The 20715-nt window shown below is 40.6% G+C and overlaps 1 protein-coding gene across 1 annotated transcript in view; it reads right to left on the bottom strand.

Moving 5' to 3' along the window:
- AFF2 (ALF transcription elongation factor 2) overlaps positions 1–20715 on the bottom strand; it is a 494373-nt gene that overhangs the window by 197807 nt on the left and 275851 nt on the right. The window contains 1 exon segment of the mRNA XM_054719638.1: positions 9281–9367. Within this exon segment, the coding sequence (XP_054575613.1) occupies positions 9281–9367 (87 nt within the window).

The raw sequence follows: 20715 nt of genomic DNA on the forward strand, positions 1-20715 counted from the left end.
ATAGATTTGCTACTTGTTCCATTTTATAGAAACAGCTCCAATTTTCTACCTTAACTGTGACACATATGCAATAAATGTACCTCATTTTCATGAGAGAAGTGTGATTAACACTTCATTACAAATTTGGTGAAGTATAGGAAGCAATTTGAAATATAGTCATGTAGCACATTATTAAATGGGTTTAAATTTGACTTGAAAGTCTCCCTACACACAATTCACTGTTTTTGACAAATCAATATTTGCACACGTCAGGCTTTCTGGGAGTGTGGCACACCTATATGGACCCTGAAAAATCTTACAGGCAGAAGCACTACAATGATGTACAGGGCACACACATGATGTTAAGCCCCTCATGGATAGTAAAGAAAATATCGACTGAAAAGCAAATATTCCAAAACTGGAGAAAATGAATTCCAGTAAATAAAACAATAAGTTACAGCAATCAGTACTGCAGTTAAGATACTCTTTAAGTCTAATTTTGCCACACTATAGAGTAAAAATAGGATCACAGCATACTTTATATTTAAGGTAAGTGAACAAGAATGACAACATTGTGCTTTAATAAAAAGTGAACTTTTCAATCTACTTAGCATGATTCTATTGCCCAAGAGGCTTATCTTCTGGCAAAATCAGCACTCCAGAAGACAACCATAAAATGTCCATAAGATATTGAAAAGGCCTCTCAACTTAAGAGCTGTGCTGTTGAAAAGTTTCTGTACCTTTGCTGATAGAGAATTGACTTTTGATAAAGAACTCTAACAAGCTTGGTTATTTGATTCCCACTACTTAGCAAATCATAGATGATGAGAAAGCAGAAGCACTTTTAGAGGCACAATCACTGGAAACACTGAGACATGAAAACTGACAGCACAGAGAGCCAAAGAAAATGACACAGATAATTCAGAACTTAAAGAGCATAAGAATCTATGGTCTTTTAATATAGAGCCAAGAATTCCTATCCATCTTAATAGCTCCTAAGAGCACAATTACAGCATAGTATAATATTATAGCATAGTACAATAACTAGTGCTCATAATTAAGTTATCAAGAAAGACTAAAGCATGCTCAGTATAATTTTTATAAGAAGTCAGAAAAATACTAATTACATTTCAAAATGATACCTATTACATAATTAATATGAAAGGATAATCTTTAGTAATCCAAGAATTTCAATTAAAAAGAACACCTCATTCTCTAGAGGGACAAATAAATGAGTGGTTAACCATTTATATGTTTTAACTATATATCGATAATTCTACTTGTTATGGTTTTAAAGGGATTTCATTACAATTGTATAGGGCAAGTTTGATCTTGTATATGTTTAGGAATCAAATGAAAAGTTCCAAAGTCAAATAAACCAAAGTATCTGATTAGAAAATTAAATATGCATCCAGTGCTTTTTACTGGTCCCAGAAATCTGGACAGAATTTTTAACCTTCATCCAAGTATTTTACACATTAGACTCAAACAATCAGTTGTGCAAGGCAGCAGGGAAGTAATGCATGAAACAAATTGGAGACTTATGTCAGGTATTTACTAAACTTGAGTCACTGGTGTTATGTATTCTTGACACAGTTTTTAATGTTAAGCTAGGTAAGACTTTTCAAAACCATAATTCCAAATGAATGAAACACCTTTGGATATTATCCAACTTACTTTACATACATATCCAATCCCAATTACAAATAGCTTGGTCATGGAAAACATCTACATTGTTCATGCAATATTTTAAAAAAATATTTTAAATGATTTTATAGACAGGAAGGGAGGAGAGAGAGAGAAAAACATCAATGTGAAAGCCAAACATCAATCAGCTGCCACCTGCACGCCCCCCACCGGGAACCGAGTCTGCAACCCAGGCATGTGCCCTGACCAGGAATGAACTGAGCCACACTGACCAGGGCTTTTTATTTTTTATTTATTGATGAGAGAGAGAGAGAGAGAGAGAGAGAGAGAGAGAGAGAGAGAGAGAGATCTGTTTGTTGTTCCACTTATTTTTTAAAATATTTTAATTGATTTCGGAGAGGAAGGGAGAGGGAGAGAGAGAGAAACATCATTGATGAGAGAGACACATCAGTTGGTTGCCTCCTACATGCACCCTGACCAAGGCCAGGGATGGAGCCTGCAACCGAGGTACATGCCCTTGACCAGAATCAAATCCAGGACCCTTCAGTTCATGGGCCAACACTCTATGCACTGAGCTAAACTGGCCAGGATTGCTGTTTCACTTATTTATGGATTCATTGGTTGATTCCTGTATGTTCCTTGACCAGGATTGAACCTGCAATCTTTACATATTGGGACAGGAATCTAACCAACTGAGCAAATTAGCTACCTGGTCAGGGCCCATGTAATAATTGTTGATGCACGTAATACAAACTTTCAAAAAATAAGCCAGTCATAGAAAGATAAATATCACATGATCTCACTCATTTGTGGAATATAATGAACAACATAAACTTATGAACAAAAACAGATCCAGAGACAGAGAAACATCAATCAGAACATCAAACCTCAGGGAAGGTAGGGGATGGTGGGGGTAAAGGGGAGAGATCAACCAAAGGACTTATATGCATACATGTAAGCCTAATCAATGGACACAGACAACAGGGGTGTGGGGGCATGAATGGCGGTGGGGGGTAATGGGGAAATAAGGACACATGTGTAATACCTTAATCAATAAAGAAATAAAAAAAAGAAGCTAAAAAAATGCCTTACTTTGACATGTGAATTTTTTTCATAGGCATGTCATATAGGTAATTATAGTATAAAATATAATGATGCAAAATTGTTTTCACAAAGTCACATGAGGTTATCTTAAATAATTAATATATTTGATGATAATCCTATAATCACAGGCTCCAAGAGAATCTTGATTCCAGAGCATGGGGAAGAAAACTTTTCTTGTAAAGGGCCAGATAGTATATATGTTAGGCTTTAGGAGGCATAGAGTCTCTGTCATAACTATTCAACTCTGTCATTGTAGTGTGAAAGCAGTGATAGATAATATATAAATGAATTAGTGCAGTTGTATTCTAAGAAAGCTTGATTAATAGGCACTAAAATTTGAAATGAATATCGCTCATATTATTTCATATTCATATCTTACCTAATAATAGAGAAACATGTAAATTGACTGCACCTTCGCTACACCCACAGCCAATCAGAGTGAGTATGCAAATTAGCCCAACAAAGATGGAGGTTAATTTGTATACACAGTGGGGCGGGCATCACCATGGCCAGCTCTTAGGGGTTCGGGCCCATCTGGGCGAGGAAGGCCGGTGCCAGACACTGCCCACAAGGTACCAGTCCATCAGGCCGGGGGGTGGTGGGGTGGGCAACACCAGATGCCACCAGAGGAATCTGGGTCCACCGCAGGCCCCGGGAGGGGCAGTGGCCTTCCTAGCCACGCCTGTGGGGCTCAGGGAACATCGCAGCCCAGGGGAGGCATGGCTGGCAGCCTAGCCACTCCCGTGGGGCCCCCGGAACATTGCTGCCCAGGGAGGCGCTGCTGGGCCCTGGGAACATACCAAGCATGGAGTTGCTGAGACCCAGACTGGGCCTCTGGCCACAGATTCACAGCTTTGTGGAGAACAAGGGCAGGGATCTGCCTCACTGCAGAGAGAGAGAGGTTCTGCAGTGGCCCCAAGACGTGGGTGGGACAGGCCAGGGATCAAGGGGCATGGAAGGAAGCCTGGGGGGAGGGGCAAGGACCCACAGCTCTGAGGCGGGGGTTGAGGGGCGGTGCCACCTCAGTGGAGGGGTGCTGCACTGCAAGGTACTGGACTGACTGACTTGATTCAGAGACGCTCCCAGTGCTAACCTGCCTAGGCCTCGCCCAGGCAGCCTTCCCACTTCAGAGGCGGTGACTCCTGCTCCTGCCTTGACTCAAAAGCAAGCTCATGCCGCCCTGCCCCTTGGCAGTGAGTGCGAAGCCTTCCACCTGCTCCGGAGACCTGTGGGGGGGCAGTAAAGAATGGGGGCAGGGGACCAGGGAGAGGAAAGAATGTGGAGCATCTGCAATGAAGAGGCACTTGAGAAAGAGGCTCAAAAGCCTGATGGGAAAGTTTGTTCTGTTTGCCTCGTGGCTGCCCCTTAGGAAGGGCAGAGAGCATGGCTCTGAGGGTTCCCTGTGCACTGAGTCAAATTCCACAGCCAACTGGAATTGGCTTCAGTGTCCTGGTCTGTAAAATGGATTAAGTGTGTCCCAGTGCCTTCACTGAGCTTTGATGGCCAATTGAGATACTATATAAGGAAAGTGATGAAGAAGTGAGAAAGAAAAGGAAAGGTGAACAACACAAAAGAAAGACTGGAAGGAACCTGTAAACCCATTGTCACTTAAATAGGGAATATAGTCAATAGTGTTGTAATGATGGTATGATGCCAGGTGGGTACTGGAAATATCGGGGAACACTTTGTAAAGTATATGATTCTCTAACCACTATTTTGTAACTAATATAAAACCTGAAACCAATACAAAATAATCCTATATAATAAAAGGTTAATATGCAAACTGACCGAACAGTGGAAAAACCAGTTGCTATGACATGCACTGACCACCAGAAGCCGGGCCTCATGGCTGGTGAGCTCAGCAGCAGCGGCAGGAGCCTCTCCTGCCTTCATGGCAGTGCTAAGGATTTCCAACTGACAACTCAGGCCCACTCTCCACGGGGAGTGGACCTAAGCTGCCACTTGGACATCCCCCAAGGGCTCCCAAACTGCAAAAGGGTACAGGCCGGGCAAAGGGACCCCCCCACCCCAGTGCACAAATTTTGTGCACCAGGCCTCAAGTATTGAATGTAAATAAATGAAAATTGGAGTGAAATTTTTATAAATTTCAAAGTTTAAATAAAGGCTGTAAAGGAAGGAAGGGGGAGAATAAAAAAATAGTGTTTTTCATTTTACTACTTTATTGTCTTTTCAGTACATGAAAAAGACAGTTGTCTTTATATGGTGCTTTTATACTTTTCTATGTCATTATCTCATTTTAATTTCAGGGCAACTTAAAGACAAGATAATTATTCCCTCCACTATTCAAAGAAAGGAAATCTTGGTGTCCGGTCCCAATGATTCAATTGTCAAGCCCTTATTGTAAAGCAGGGTTAGTAAAATTTTCTGTGAAGGGTCATATCTATACTAATAAAAGCCTTGGGGGTGATCAAGCCAGCAGGGGAGAGTAGTTGGGGGAAATCAGGCTGGCAGAGGAGCAGTTAGGGGGCAATCAGGCAGGCAGGTGAGTGGTTAGAAGCCAGTGGTCCCAGATTGTGAAAGGGATGTCCCAGGGATCGGGCCTAAACCTGAAGCTGAACATCCCCCGAGGGGTCCCAGATTGGAAAGGTTGCAGGCTGGGCTGAGGCACACCCTCCCCAGTGCACGAATTTCATGCACCGGGCCTCTAGTTGCTCATAATTCATATTCCTTTTTGTTTGAAAATCTTAACCATTTAAAAATCTAAAAACCCATGGGATATAGTTTGCAAACCTCTGTCTAGGAGATGTTTACCTCCATGAAGCTTTTACTGAACTTCCCCTGAGGACATTATAGCTCCCTCAATTCTGCTTAGCAATGTACTCCTTTCCTTGGAGTTTTTCCATTTTCTAAGAAAAAAAACATGCCATTTTCAATTCAAGATGGACAAGTAAAGTTAAGTTGAGAATTTTTAACTGCATCTGTTTTTATAAGTTTACTGAATCATGAATTATTTGAACTGAAAAATCCATTGGGATTATATAGTACACACACACACACACACACACACACACACACACACACACACAGTACAAATGGGGAAACTGAGGTTCAGAAGTACTTGAACAGGACCACATAGCCAGGAAGTGGCAGAGGCAGGGTTAAAAGTAGCCAGGTTCACAGCTCTTAAGACAGCACCCTTTCTACTGTGCAAGCTCTGTCATGGGTATAAGAAAAAATGGATGCTTTCTGAGAGGATGTGTCACTTAGTTCTGGTTTAAGCACTGAGGAAAGGGAGATCAGCCTGGTTACCTATATTTACTGGAGACACCCAATGTTTTGGAAAATGGAATTTGAACTGGAGCGCCTTAAAATCTGTGAGATAACAAACAAACAAAAAAAAAACAAAACACCCAAAAAACAAAAACAAACAAACACACACACTGCCAAAACACCTGGATCTAAAGACTGGTTTTCTTATTTAATAGCTAGGTAATTCTGAACACATTACTTTTCTCTGTGCCTCAGTTTCCTCCTCTGTCAACTAGGGATAGTCAAATTATCAATCTCTTTCAATTGTAGTGACTATTGAGTTATTTGATATATATTAAGTGCTTAGAATGAAGTGAGGCACATCATAGCATAATGTGTGTTTTTGATGCTATACTTGTTATTTTAAATGTACTTTTATTTGAAACCAACATTTTGACAGGGATCAAGCAAAACAAAAGAGTGGGTCTGTGGTCATCCTGGTCTCACCATTTTATCCTACTTGTTTCTACATTCATCATAGGGTTGATGGTAGCACAAATAATTGTCAGCAAAAGCAAATCATGCCTGATTCCAAATTTTGCACTTACTATAGAAGCCATTTAAACAAGCAGTTCTTTTGTATACACTTGTAAATGTCAAAATTGTTGACTTGTACAAATTATCTCCAAAATTGGACAATAGGACTAAAAACACTGCAATTGCTTGGATTCAATGTCTCAAAGGAATGGATTAATTCCTTAGATGGGGTCCTAGGGAGAAGGTACCAGGCCCAGGGGCAGTCTAAGGAAGGAGAGTGGGAATACAGGAGGGAATGACATATAACCAAAGAAGGTTGATGTTCACTTAGTTCTGACCCCTTTCAAAGGTAGGAGGGGATCAATGCAGTTTAAGCTAATGTTTTTGTTAAAAATCATGATCTTCAAATTAAGGGATCTGATTTATCCTTCTACATATAAAGTCCAAAATCCTTGGCTGGCATTCAAGGCCTTTCACAGAGATGTATTTATCTGCCCAGTGTTCATCTTTCTCTATGCCCTATCACACAAACACAGATCCAGCCACTTGGGACATCATATAAATATGGATCACACCATGATCCATAATATTGTCATGCATTTGCCCATTCTGTTCTTCTGCATGGAGTGTTCTTTTCTTTAGCTCTACTCCATGTGTCAAAATCATAAGCATACTCTAAATGCAGCCACCTCTGTGAGCACTTCCTCAGTGCCCCAATGAGTGTTAAATACTTCTCTGAGCCTTTTATTCTTTATGAAGACACTTTTTATACTATTTTATCATTTAGCTGATAACATATTGAGGGCTTTTATTCATCCCTAACATTAGCCTAGTGTATGCCATCAGTAAATGGTTTCTGAGTGGATTGATAAATATTTATTTGGATGAAAGGAAAGAAGGGAGGAAGGAAGGTATTTTTTCTCTTATAAAGTTTGCTTTTAGAATAGCTATGTCTACTTACTAGTAGGCATTTTATTTTTATTGTTCCAATTTTAAATAGTTTTATTTAAGACATCACATTTTCCACTTTACAATACAGTGCTTATAAAGTGCAATATTTCCTTTCCCTGTGCACATAGTCCATATTCAGACACTAAGAATACTCAATTACTTACTATACTAGAGGTCTGGGGCACGAAATTCATGAAATCAGGGGGTTCCCTCAGCCTGGCCTGAATCCTCTCACAGTTTGGGAGCCCTTGGGGGATATCCAAGTGACAGCTTAGGCCCGCTCCCCACTACAGTAGGACATCCTTAGCACTATTGCAGATGTGGGAGAGGCTTCCACCACCTCCACTGCACTCACCAGCCATGAGCCCAGCTTCTGGCTGTGGGAGTGCACTGACCACCAGGGGGCAGCTCCTGTGTTGAGTGTCTGCCCCCTGGTGGTAAGTGCACATCATAGCGACCGGTCATTCTGCTGTTTGGTAGATTTGAATATTAGCCTTTTATTATATAGGATAGCAGCTCAACTTTTAAAACTGCCATGAACTGAAACATAAGACGGGAAACCATAAAAATACTAGAGGAATCCACAGGCAGCAAAATCTCAGACATATGCTGAAGCAATTTCTTCACTGATACAGTTCCTAGGGCAATGGAAACTAAAGAGAAAATAAACAAATGAGACTACATCAAAATAAAAAGCTTTGCACAACAAAATAAACCATCAACAAAACAACAAGAAAGCCCACTGCATAGGATAATGTATTTGCCAATGTTATCACAGATAAGGGTTTAATCTCCAACATTTACAGGGAACTCATACAACTTAACAAAAGGAAGATAAACAACCCAATCAAAAATGGGCAAAGGACCTAAATAGATACTTTTCGAAAGAAGACGTAAAGAAGGCCAAGAGACATATGAAAACATGCTCAAAGTCACTAATCATCTGAGAGATGCAAATCAAAATGACAATGCGGTACCATCTCACACCTGTCAGAATGGTTATCATCAACAAATCAACAAACAACAAATGCTGGAGAGGATGTGGAGCAAAAGGAACTCTCTTGCACTGCTGGTAGGAATGCAGACTGGTGTAGCTACTGTGGAATACAGTATGGTGTTTCCTCAACTTCCATTTGACCCAGTAATCCCACTTCTAGGAATATATCCCAAGAAATCAGAAACACCAATCAGAAAGAATATATGCACCCCTATGTTCATAGCAGCACAATTTACAATAGCTAAGATTTGGAAACAGCCTAAGTGCCCATCAGCATATGAGTGGATTAGAAAACTGTGGTACATCTACGCAATGGAATACTATGCTGCAGTAAAAAAGAAGGAATTCTTACCATTTGCAACAGCATGGATGGAACTAGAGAGCATTATGCTAAGCGAAATAAGCCAGTCAGAGAAAGATAAATATCACATGATCTCACTCATTTGTGGAATATAATGAATAACATAAACTGATGAAAAAATAGAACCAGAGTCATAGAAGCATCAAACAGACTGTCCAACCTATGAGGGAAGGTGGGTGGTTAGGGGGTAAGAGATCAACCAAAGGACTTCTATGCATGCATATGAGCATAACCAATGGACACAGATGGGGGGCATGTGCTGGGGAGTGGGGGCAGCTGGGGAGCAATCAATGGGGAAAAAGGAGACTTAGTTAATACTTTAAATAATAAAGAATTTAAAGTAAAAAATGATATTTATAATGACATTTCAAGGGGCAAGAGAGAGTCTATAATTTATGGTACTAGAAAATCAAGTCCATTTTTATTTTTAAAAATCCAATTGGAAGATTGGCATAATCAAAATAAGATAAAAATGGAGGAAGGAGATAACTAACCTGCCCTGGGATGGAAAATGTGTTCTGCTCAAAGTTTTAAGGGGTATGCATGGCAATAAGAGGAATAGGCCAGGGATGTGTCATCTCCTGATGAGGAAAAACAAAGCAACTTTATTTTCAGGCACTTAGAAAATTAAAAACTTTCTTGGCACTAAATATAACAAGCCTTTTATAAATACTTACTGACTTAATTGGCCTAGTTTTTTTCAGAGGTACTTAAGTCATTTGGTCCATTTCCCTGCTCCACACTGTTGTTTCAAGCCTATCTACAATACAAAGGGCCATCTAACATCCACTTACACGTTGCCAGTGACAAGGAGTTCACTACTGCTTGAAGCAGCCTGTCTCATGTTGAGACAACTTGATTAGATGATTATTCCTGGTTGTGAGTTACATCCTTGTTTCACCGGAGCTTCTAACTATGGATCATACTTTGGAACTACAAAGGATATATCTCCTCTTCTTTCTCATGACAAGCCTTCATGTGTTGAAAGACAGCAATTCTATCCACCGGTGTTGTCTTTTCTCTAGGCTGAGATATCCATGGCTTGTTCATTTATTTATTGGGAATGTTGAACTTTTCACCTTTTCTTCTAATACTTGAGCTCTGTGTTCTGGCACTATTCTAGGTGTTCCCAGGAGGGGCTTTTGATTGTCTGGGGCTCTTCTAACTCATGGTATTATATTTTAGGTGTGATTTGCCAGCTCAAGGGAGGGCAGTACTGTCACCATCCTCATTCTGGATAGTCCGATAGTCAAGTCTGATAGTCATGACTCTTGACATAGCCTAACAGTTAGTGACAAGATTACACACATGGCATTGATTTTTCCATGCAAAGATGAGAAAGCTGAAGATAATTCTTTGCCATTTGTAAAGAAGGTTACTATGTGATTGGTAGCTCTGTTACACCAAGACATACACACTGTGTATTTGTGAGTTCAAGTCTAAAAGTAGGAAAAGAATCTGAGGCTCCCTCCCACTCTCTGTTATCTGAAGGGGCACCTTCTCAGTTCTTTCAAACACTTAGTTTGAGAAGACGTGCTGCATATTCAAAACCTGCTTGAGTCATAGGGCTTGTGGCCAACATGCTTTACCTGAAGAGTAAGGACAATTAAATCACATATTTAACATCCCAGCACCAGAGAGATGACAAAGTTTGTGAAGCAGGACATTTTCAGCATGTGAAGGATTCATCAAACATTTTGATATGTAAACATTAAACATAAAATCATTGTAATGATAGAAATACACGAGAGCTTTGGGGAGGGGTACAAGGGATGAAGGTTTATGAAAGGCTTTGTTATTGTTATTGTTTTTGTTAATCCTCACCTGAGGATATTTTTTCCATTGATTTTTTTTTTATATTTTATTGATTTTTTACAGAGAGGAAGAGAGAGGGATAGAGAGCCAGAAACATCGATGAGAGAGAAACATCGATCAGCTGCCTCTTGCACACTCCCTACTGGGGATGTGCCCGCAACCAAGGTACATGCCTTCACCGGAATCAAACCCGGGACCCTTGAGTCCGCAGGCCAACGCTCTATCCACTGAGCCAAACCGGTTTCGGCTCCATTGATTTTTTAAGAGAGAGTGGAAGGGAGTGGGAGAGACACAGAGAGAGAAACACCGATGTGAAAGAGACACAATGACTGGTTGCCTCCCTTACCCCAACCAGGGTCAGATGGAGCCTGTAACTGAGGTAGATGTCTTTGACTGGAATTGAACCGTGACCCTTCAGTTCCCAGGTCAACACTCTAACCACAGAGCAAAACCAGCTAGGGCTATGGAAGGCCTTTTTAATGACTCAAATTACATAATATTTTTCCTCAATCTTTATGGATAACATAAGCAGTCATTGCAAAGGTAACATTAATAAGAAACCTCAAGTAGCACTAAAACATGATTTCTTTCTTCTATAATCATCCAGTTCAAAAAGAAGCTTTGAAGTATGAAGAGCTATATTGCAAGGAGATACTTCACAGATTCATTCACAGTAGCACCACTGAAGCAGAATTTGTATGATTAAGAGTAGTGCTGATTCAGATTGGATTTTACCTAGCACTATTTAAAAGGTGGTGGTAAGTACATTAAAAATACAAACAAAATTTAGAGGGGATGCTTAACCTAGTTAAGAGATAGAATATTTCCAAGTGTTTTTTGAGATATGCATTTGTATGCAGTTGATAACATACTTGACAAATGTTACTTATGAATTTCCTCAAAACAGTCCAAAAGTAAATCTATGTGACGATAGTTTAAAGCTGAATTCCAATTACTCTGTCTCTAAAACACTCAATTATTTTTTTTAATTTTAGATTTGTTTATTTTCTTTATTGATTAAGGTATTACATATGTGTCCTTATCCCCTCATTGCCCCCACCACGACTCTGTTCATGCCCTCATCCCCCTGGTGTCTGTGTCCATTGGTTATGCTTATATGTATGCATACAAGTCCTTTGGTTGATCTCTCTCCATCATTCCCACCCTCCCCTACCTTCCCTCTGAGGTTTGATGGTCTGATCAAAGCTTCTCTGTCTCTGGATCTCTTTTTGTCCATCAGTTTATGTTGTTCATTATATTCCACAAATGAGTGAGATCATGTGATATTTATATTTCTCCAACTGACTTAATTTCATTCAGCATAATGCTCCTGTTAAAGGCTGGTATTCTCCAAAGTTACTCCTATGATTTAAAAGATATAGGTCCATTTTTAGTTTTTTGGACCTTGATCCCACTTCTACGAATATATCCCAAGAAACTAGAAACACCAGTCCAAAAGGGTATATGTACCCCTATGTTCATAGCAGCACAATTTACCATAGCTAAGATTTGGAAACAGCCTAAGTGCCCATCAGCAGATGTGTGGATTAAAAAACAGTGGTACATCTACACAATGGAATACTACACTGTGGTAAACAAGGAGTTCTTACCATTTGCAACAGCATGGGTGCAATGGGAGAGCATTATGCTAAGTGAAATACGCCAGTCAGAGAAAGATAAATATCACATGATCTCACTCATTTGTGGAATATAATGAACAACATAAACTGATGAACAAAAACAGATCCAGAGACAGAGAAGCATTGATCAGACCATCAAACCTTAGAGGGAAGGTAGGGGAGGGTGGGGGTAAGGGGGAGAGATCAACCAAAGGACTTGTATGCATGCATATAAGCCTAACCAATGGACATAGACAACAGAGGGTGAGGGCATGAGTGGGAGGGTGGGAGACAATAAGGTGATAAGGACACATATATAACACCTAAATCAGTAAAGAAAAATAAATAAATAAAACACTCCCCCCAAAAATAAAAGATATAGGTCCTGTTTAGCCAGAGTCAACCAAAGAGCAGTAAGCGCCGGCCTAGGATGGAAATGATGTCTCTTTTCAGCAACTAGGGAGAATGCCTTATTAATGAGAGGCTTAGTTATACCTCTTTTCACTACTGGCTTTAGAGGTGTATTCCTGGTTTGATTAAAAGGTGTTTCAGACCTCTGATGGATGAACTCACTTCTCAAAGGTGTATCTTCTCTCTCAGTTCTTCTGCATTTACTCTGTGGCAGATTCTGATTATCTTGAATTACTATAAGAGTGTACTGATCTGTTGTTCAATCAACATGGAATTGCATACACTTTTACATTTTCAATTATAATTGATTCTATTTGAAAATGTGAGATTTCATGAAACAGCAAGCTGATTCTATGGTACCACGATGCATTTGATTAAGGTAGGGAGGATGCAGTTGAAAGGAATATAATTTCCTGAAAAGATATCTTTAGTGAGGAACAGTAGAGAAACCTTTTCAATTCCCCAAATTAGTTAGAGCTGTAAAGAGAAGAAACCTCACAGCATATTCTCCATTTTATCCTTTTCATTCATACTTGAAGTATATTAATCTATTTTCATGTTCTTGCTATTCACAAGATAAAAACACCCATGCACCCTTATCTAACTATCCTAATCCTTTATCTGTCCACAAGGTAGAGCATCTGTCCATGCAGTGTTGTCATGTCTTTTACATCAGGCTCCAGTGATGAGCATCGTACTCAACATCAAGCATCACTTCTCCATTAACAACAAAACTACACACACACACACACACACACACACACACACACACACACACACACTTGATTGTTCCAAAACACCATCTCTAAGCTCCATTGATCCTTTCCAAGACAGACACAAAACAGGAATTAATATCCCACTAGACACAAGGTTTTTGGGCTCCAAGACATGGGGCCACTTGCACATAGCCTCACGTTAGTCATAAGTGAATACTGGTGACCAATTCCAAAGGGCATACTCTTTCTACTACACTAGATTTGTCTTCATTTTGTGAGGTTGACTAACATGGCTAATAGAGAAAGGACTAAGTAATAATGTTTTATTTTTTAGTATTTGACAAAGAATAAGCAGACAAGCAATAAAGTATTCTACATAATTTCTAACAATGGTGAAGACACTTTAATTAATATTATTCTAAGATTCCATAGTCAAACCCAGAAAAATCAGAAAGGGCTCATTTTTGACCAGTGATCCACCCCCATATTATATATACTATGGCTCATGGCTAAGGGCACTGTTAAATTCAAAACAATGTGTGGGTAGACCTGGTTTGCCTGACTTAAAAACAGAATCTGGGTACCCCATACACTGAATGACAGAACACAGTGTGAATTCCAGACTCTGCTAATCTCAAATGCATCCCATCCTCATCTAACACAGAACCGTCTAAATGGCTTTTATTTCAAGTAACTAGCATGTTGTCCCAAACCTTGTCTTATTCAACTTTGTATCTCCAGTGCCTAGTACATAGTAACTGGTTAACATGAGATATTATTAGTCTCTGAAGTTACTATATGTGAAATGATGATGATGATAATGCTAGATTTACCAAATGATTACAGTGAGCCAGACACTTATTTCCACACTCCATCTTTTTGTACCACTAACTAAAGAGGTAGGGATTAGCATCATACTTGTTTGACAGATGAAGAAACAGAGATACAAAGAGGTGAAGTGACTTGTTCAAGGCTACACAGTTAGCAAATGGCAGAGTCTCTTTGATAGATTTCCTGCATTTTATTCTACTAACTTGTATTGAGTAGCCATTATATACCAGTCACTGGGAGCTATAAATGATTAAAGGTCAAGTTTCTCCATGGGAATAGCTCACTCTGCTTAACATGCTAACCACTTGGGGAGAGCAATATGTAAAGGTGTCAGGGAGGAATTCTTTTGTGATGCATTTGGAAAAAGCTTCAGAGTGGAGGCAAGAGGAGCAGTGTTTGTGATGTGCTGTGTATGTGTGTGTGTGTGTGTGTGTGTGTGTGTGTGTGTGTGTGTGTGTGTGTGTAATCCTTACAGATGCTAACATTATACTTGACACATAGTAGATGTGCAAGCGATACATGTTTAGGATAAATAAAACCATACCATAAATACTACGGTCCTCATCCCAAAGAGTTCAAAGAGAAGATATAACTATAGCAATTTTTCAAATAACCATTTTAATGAATATAAATGGTGGTAGAATCTCACTTATTTCATTGCTATTGCTGTTGTTGTTGGAGTCAGAGGGATTACCAAAGGTCCCTGGCCTAAGAGTGAGGAGAGTTTTAACTACTGTCTGAGTTCTTCTAAAAGCTACCCGAGTGATCTAAGTCAGGTTGCTTCACCCTCTCTGAGGCCTCAGTTTTCCTACCTGTAGTATGTGTCCTTTGGCTAAGATGGCCTCTACAGATTCTCCTATCCAGTAATAGTTAATTTCTGCTTCTACCTCTTCAGGCCTACCTCAGGAGAAACTGAGCTAATGAGTGTGCAAAGGTTTTAGAAACCATATAGCATGGAATATGCACAAAGCTCATTGCTGGCAGCCCACAAACACAGTGACAGCATTGCCAGCATAAGCCTGCATGCATCTGCTTAGCCAACAGGCACCTTAGACTCTGTCCAGGACTCAAGATGTGAGGAGCTCAGTCCTGTTCCCCCTTACATCTGCTGAAGTGTCAAGAATGTAAAAACTGAAAATTTACAAGTATTTACAAATTTCTGTGATTAGTAATAATAAGTGAGAACAGTTGAGTGGTTCTAAAATACAAATATGGCCCTGCTGGTGTGACACAGTGGTTGAGGGTCAACCCATGAACCAAGAGGTCACCAGGCTGGATCCCCAGTAGGGGGCGTGCAGGAGGCAGCTGATCAATTATTCTCTCTCATCATTGATGTTTCCATCCCTCTCTCCCTCTCCCTTCCACTCTCTGAAATCAGTAAAAAAATAAAAACATGATTGTATAGAAGGAGAAAACACTCATACAATCAGGTTGGAGTTTATTTTCATAGAGACTTAGATTTAAATGACTGCTAAGTCATGGTAACGGAACTTGGACTCTGACTTCCTTTGGGAGAGAGGGCTACGTGTTTTTTTTTTTCCTTCCCCCACCCCAGTAAGTATACTCCCATAGAGTACTATAATAGGAAAGTAAATATATGCGGTGGGCAGTCTTACATGCCACCATGGCCTAAGAAACATCAGCACCCTCCCTTACTCCAAACACATTTGTACTTGGGAATATTGAGTTCACCTGTCCCATTTGTGCAAGTGAGGTAGGTGTACTTGTTAGACAGTCAAATCTGCTTTTTAACTGAAGGGTCTTCTCTCTTATAGAGCAAATCCACGTGTGTGTGTGTGTGTGTGTGTGTGTGTGTGTGTGTGTGTGTGTGTGGTGTTAATAACTTACCAGAAAACCTAATTTGTTTGAGTAAATAATTTAGAAACGTGTATCCATGAACCCTGACAGTTCTCTGAAGAGCCAAAAATGGAGGGTGGGGGGGGTGGAGTTAGGCATTAGGGCTGCCAAGGAATAAGGGAAAAGAGACCTTGAAGTCCTTTGTAGAGATTTTCCAGGGACTTCTTGGGCCTCAGGAAAACAGCAGTATGATCATTCCTCAGCCCTTGACCCACAATGATTGCTAACTGGCTTGTAGGAACCTCTCCTCCTCCCTGATAGAAGAGGGAAGCCAGTCAAAGGTTATTAGCACCATTATCTGAAGTAGCAGTGCATCCGTTAAATAGTAAACAAATGACAGAAACTGGAGCTGACCTTGGGATGGGCCCCCAGAAGGAGCTGAGCAGTCAGCTGTAAAAAGACTCACATGGTGCCTGTGGCCTGCACAGGCTGCCACTCCCAGTGTGGTGTACCAGAATGCTAAAGTGCAGCCCCTACAGAAATGTGCAACTGCCTTCTTCTCCTGATAGACATTCCTCAGGCAGGCCCTGAGAGGACAAGGGATGAATGATTGAGCCTTTTGGCCAGGGTCAGGGAGCTTGGATGTTCCATATGAAATTCCCCATGGAAGAAAGCATGACCCATGGAAAAGTTTACTGGTCTCTATCTCTCCCTTCTAAACCCTCCCAGGATAGACATTGTGTTTTCAAAAATGTTTTGTTCATGAAAAATGTGCTGTATACTTAGGGGTCTGGAGTCTTTTAAACCTTGCCAGACCACAGTCTAGAACAGTGGTTCTCAACCTTTCTAATGCCGTGACCCTTTAATACAGTTCCTCATGTTGTGGTGACCCCTAAACATAAAATTATTTTCGTTGCTACTTCATAACTGTAATTTTGCTACTGTTAATGAATCTTAATGTAAACATCTGTGTTTTCTGATGGTCTTAGGTGACCCTGCTAGCGGTTCTCAACCTGTGGGTTGTGACCCACAGGTTGAGAGCTGCTGCTGTAGAGCCTAAGACCATCGGAAAACACAGATATTTACATTATGATTCATTAACAGTAGCAAAATTACAGTTATGAAGTAGCAACAAAAACAATTTTGTGGTTGGGGGTCACCACAACATGAGGAACTGTATTAAAGGGTCGTGGCATTAGAAAGGTTGAGAACCACTGCTTTAGAGGGAAGCAATGTGTCAATGGTACTGGACTGGGCATCAAGAGACCTCAAAGCTAGTCCCAACCCTTCCACTACCTTATTTTGTGACTCTTATTATTAGTCTCTTAACCATTATGTGCTTCAGGTTTCCCATCTGTAAAATTGAAGTGTTAACTAATTTTGCACTTTTTAATACAGTAACAATAGCTACATGTGACTGGTTATTTAAATTTAAATTAATTACATTTTAATAAAAGTTCAGTTCCTCAGTCCAACAGGCATAGTTCAAGTGTTCAGTGGCCACATGTTGCCAGTAGCTGTCATAGGACAGTACAAAATACATCATTTTCATAATCGCAGAAAGGTCCAGTAAACAAAACTGCCCCTAGATCATCTCCTAAGATCTATCTAGGTCTTCATTCTGAGTCTTATCCTATATAATAAAACCCTAATATGCAAATTGACAGAACAGCAAAACAACCAGCAGAACGACCAGTCCTATGACGCACACTGACCACCAGGGGGCAGATGCTCAATGCAGGAGCTGCCACCTGGTGGTCAGTGTGCTCCCACAGGGGTAGGGCAGCTCAGTCAGAAGCCTGGCTCATGGCTGGTGAGTGCAGTGGCAGTGGCGGGAGCCTCTCCCGCCTCTGAAGCAGTGCTAAGGAGCAGTGAGCTGAGTGGTAAGGAGCAGCCAGCGAGCAGGCAGGCAGTAAGGAGTGAGGGGTCTCAGAGAGTGAGAGGAATCCCAGACTGCAAGAAGGATGTCCTGGAGGGATCAGGCCTAAGCTGGAAGTCGGACATCCCCTGAGGGGTCCTGGACTACAAGAAGGCACAGGCCAGGGTGAGGGACACCCCACCCCTCAGTGCATGAATTTTGTTCACCAGGCCTGTAGTCATTAAATAAAACCAAATATAGTTTTACCTTCTCAACTATGTACTCTTGACCATGTTTATAGTATAGCTGAATAATGTATTTCCATCCTGAGGCTTATGTAGTGTATATTAGTCAAATGTTACTCTAGCTCTGAGCAGTATACCTACTATATAAAAAAGAACTAAAAAATCAAGCTAAGTGGGTATAAAGTGATAAAGTGAATGATCCCACAAAGGAGAGAAGAAGAGATAAATTTAAGACATATTGTATATAACTGCCTCTGTAGCAGAGCAAGGAAGTACTCACCCTCAGTCTAAACCTCATGCAAGTTCCTTTCCCTGGGTGCAGTAGGAGTGACCATACCTTCATCCTAAGACTCTGAGAAGGAAAGGGTACCTGAAACCCTGGAAGGGCCCTTTCCATAAAAAGCACTTGTATACCTCCAAAAATTTTAGATGACCATTACTTTCTACGGAAAATTGCTCACCCAGGCTGTGTGATATGTACTATCACAGACACCTGAGGCCTGGATTATTAAACTTAAAATGGTCTGAGTCCTGTGAACAGCTGTTCATTGGGTTGTATTTTGGTGACAAGGCACATTTAATAAATCTAGCACTCTCTTCAGAGGGCTGTATGCCAATCATACAGAAGAGTGAGAAATCTTGGTTCCTGCTGCATATTGTGCAGTGTTACCTTAACAGAGCTCATCCTATGGAGCATGGTGGTGACTAAAGTCCAGAGTGCAAAGCCACACCCCCTGGACAGAGGTCCTTGATCTGCCACATACTGGCTACATGACTTTGTGCCAATGGTTGCTTTTCTTGGAAACTATTGTATTTCATCTATGGAATGAGAATAAGAAAAATGACTTCCCTGAATCCTAGAGTGAATGAAATACAGTAACATAAAAGAAACATTCAGTGGGTTCTAACCCCTAAATTCATGCAAACTTCTATTGGATATTATTGTGACTGTTCTTATTGTTGTGTAGCAATTCCAAATATTTTCAGTGTGCCTTTTGAATTATGTGTTTCAACTCTTCATAAACTCCCAATCTGGTTAACTGAGGAGTTGAAATTGCCCCTGCAATTGTTTTCTTAATTATTAAATATGTAAGCCTCTTTCATGTCTTTAATACTGTGTGGTTCCTTCCCCCCCCCTTTTTTTCATTTTTGGCCATTTCATGGTTCATAAGTCACATTGCAGCTTTTCAAATTGTCACATTTATTTAATTAGCCTAGGGACCCTGCCATGGTGATTTCTGTCAGCTGTATAACAGTCTCTGTGGGTAACTTGCAAATTGCTAACCACATTTCCTTCTTTTTTCAAAGCAAATGAAAGAGAGACTAGATGAACAACAACCAGTGGAAGACTGGGAAGAAAGATGTGACTACAGCCCAGTATAAAACCACTGGATGACAATTGGCTTTTGGTCAATAGATTCAAATTGATTATACACTATGTTCAGAAGCCCAGGCCCGAGAGAGCCAGGTTTATGGGAGACAGTTTTTCATGTACTGTTTATTTACTTCCAGCCCTATGTGCCATTTGCTCACTAGAATCTTTCCAGCAAAGGGTTTGACATTGTTCTCTTTGAACCATCTCTTTGGTGCTTTACAAAATTTATAACAGGGGGTAAATGTATTGATATGGTTACCCCAAAAGATGATATAGGCTAAAACCTTTATGAGTTTAAAGAGGATTTTGAGACATATATGGGTAATAGGTTACTAAGGAAGCTTTGGGTGGGGGGCAGGTGGAAGGCATCCATTCATCAGGGTGAGCAAATATTTTAGCATACAGGTGTGGGTGCCTCAAATTTGTCAGTGGAAACTCTATGAAAGAGACTTTGATAATAAACTCCAAGTGTGATTGTTATATTTGTATTTTAAAAAAGGCTAGGTGATGAAATACAAGAATTTGATTGGATTTTCTTTAGCAAATACTTAGCACCGTGGTTGGCAAACTGCAGCTCGCGAGCCACATGCGGCTCTTTGGCCCCTTGAATATGGCTCTTCCACAACATACCACAGCCTGAGCAAGTCTATTTTGAAGAAGTGGCCTTAGAAGAAGTTTAAGTTTAAAAAATTTGGCTCTCAAAAGAAATTTCAATCGTTGTACTGTTGATATTTGGCTCTGTTGACTAATGAGTTTGCCGACCACTGACTTAGCATATAATACCTCTGATATTATTTCTGTAGACATACTAGAGACCTGGTGCATGAAATTCATGCACAGGTAGGATACCTAGGCCTGACTGGTGATCAGGGCCAGCTGGGGCCTTCCCGCTGCTGGCCAAGACTTTCCTTCCAGCTGCCCACCACCAGCGGGTCCTCTCTTCCCTGGCTGCCGGCTGCCAGCTGGGGCCTCCCTTCCCCAGGTGCCAGCTGGGGCTTTCCTTCATTCTGAGCCAGCCCCTGGGGGTCAGTGCACGTGATAGGGAGTGATAGACCTCCTGGTTTCCCTAATTAGGCTAATATGCAAAGTGTCCCTGCAGGAGTTCGATTGTATATAATCAGTAGTTATTTCTAGCTTACACTGTTGGTAAGTGGCTGTTTTACCAAAACAGAGAGGGACCTGTCTTCCTGATTTTAACACAGAATTGATGCTTTATAGCATGCTTATGGGGCAAGTTTTTGTCTATACTGCCTGGCTCCTAG

This window comes from Eptesicus fuscus, chromosome 1, assembly GCF_027574615.1.
Source record: "Eptesicus fuscus isolate TK198812 chromosome 1, DD_ASM_mEF_20220401, whole genome shotgun sequence".
NCBI lineage: Eukaryota > Metazoa > Chordata > Mammalia > Chiroptera > Vespertilionidae > Eptesicus > Eptesicus fuscus.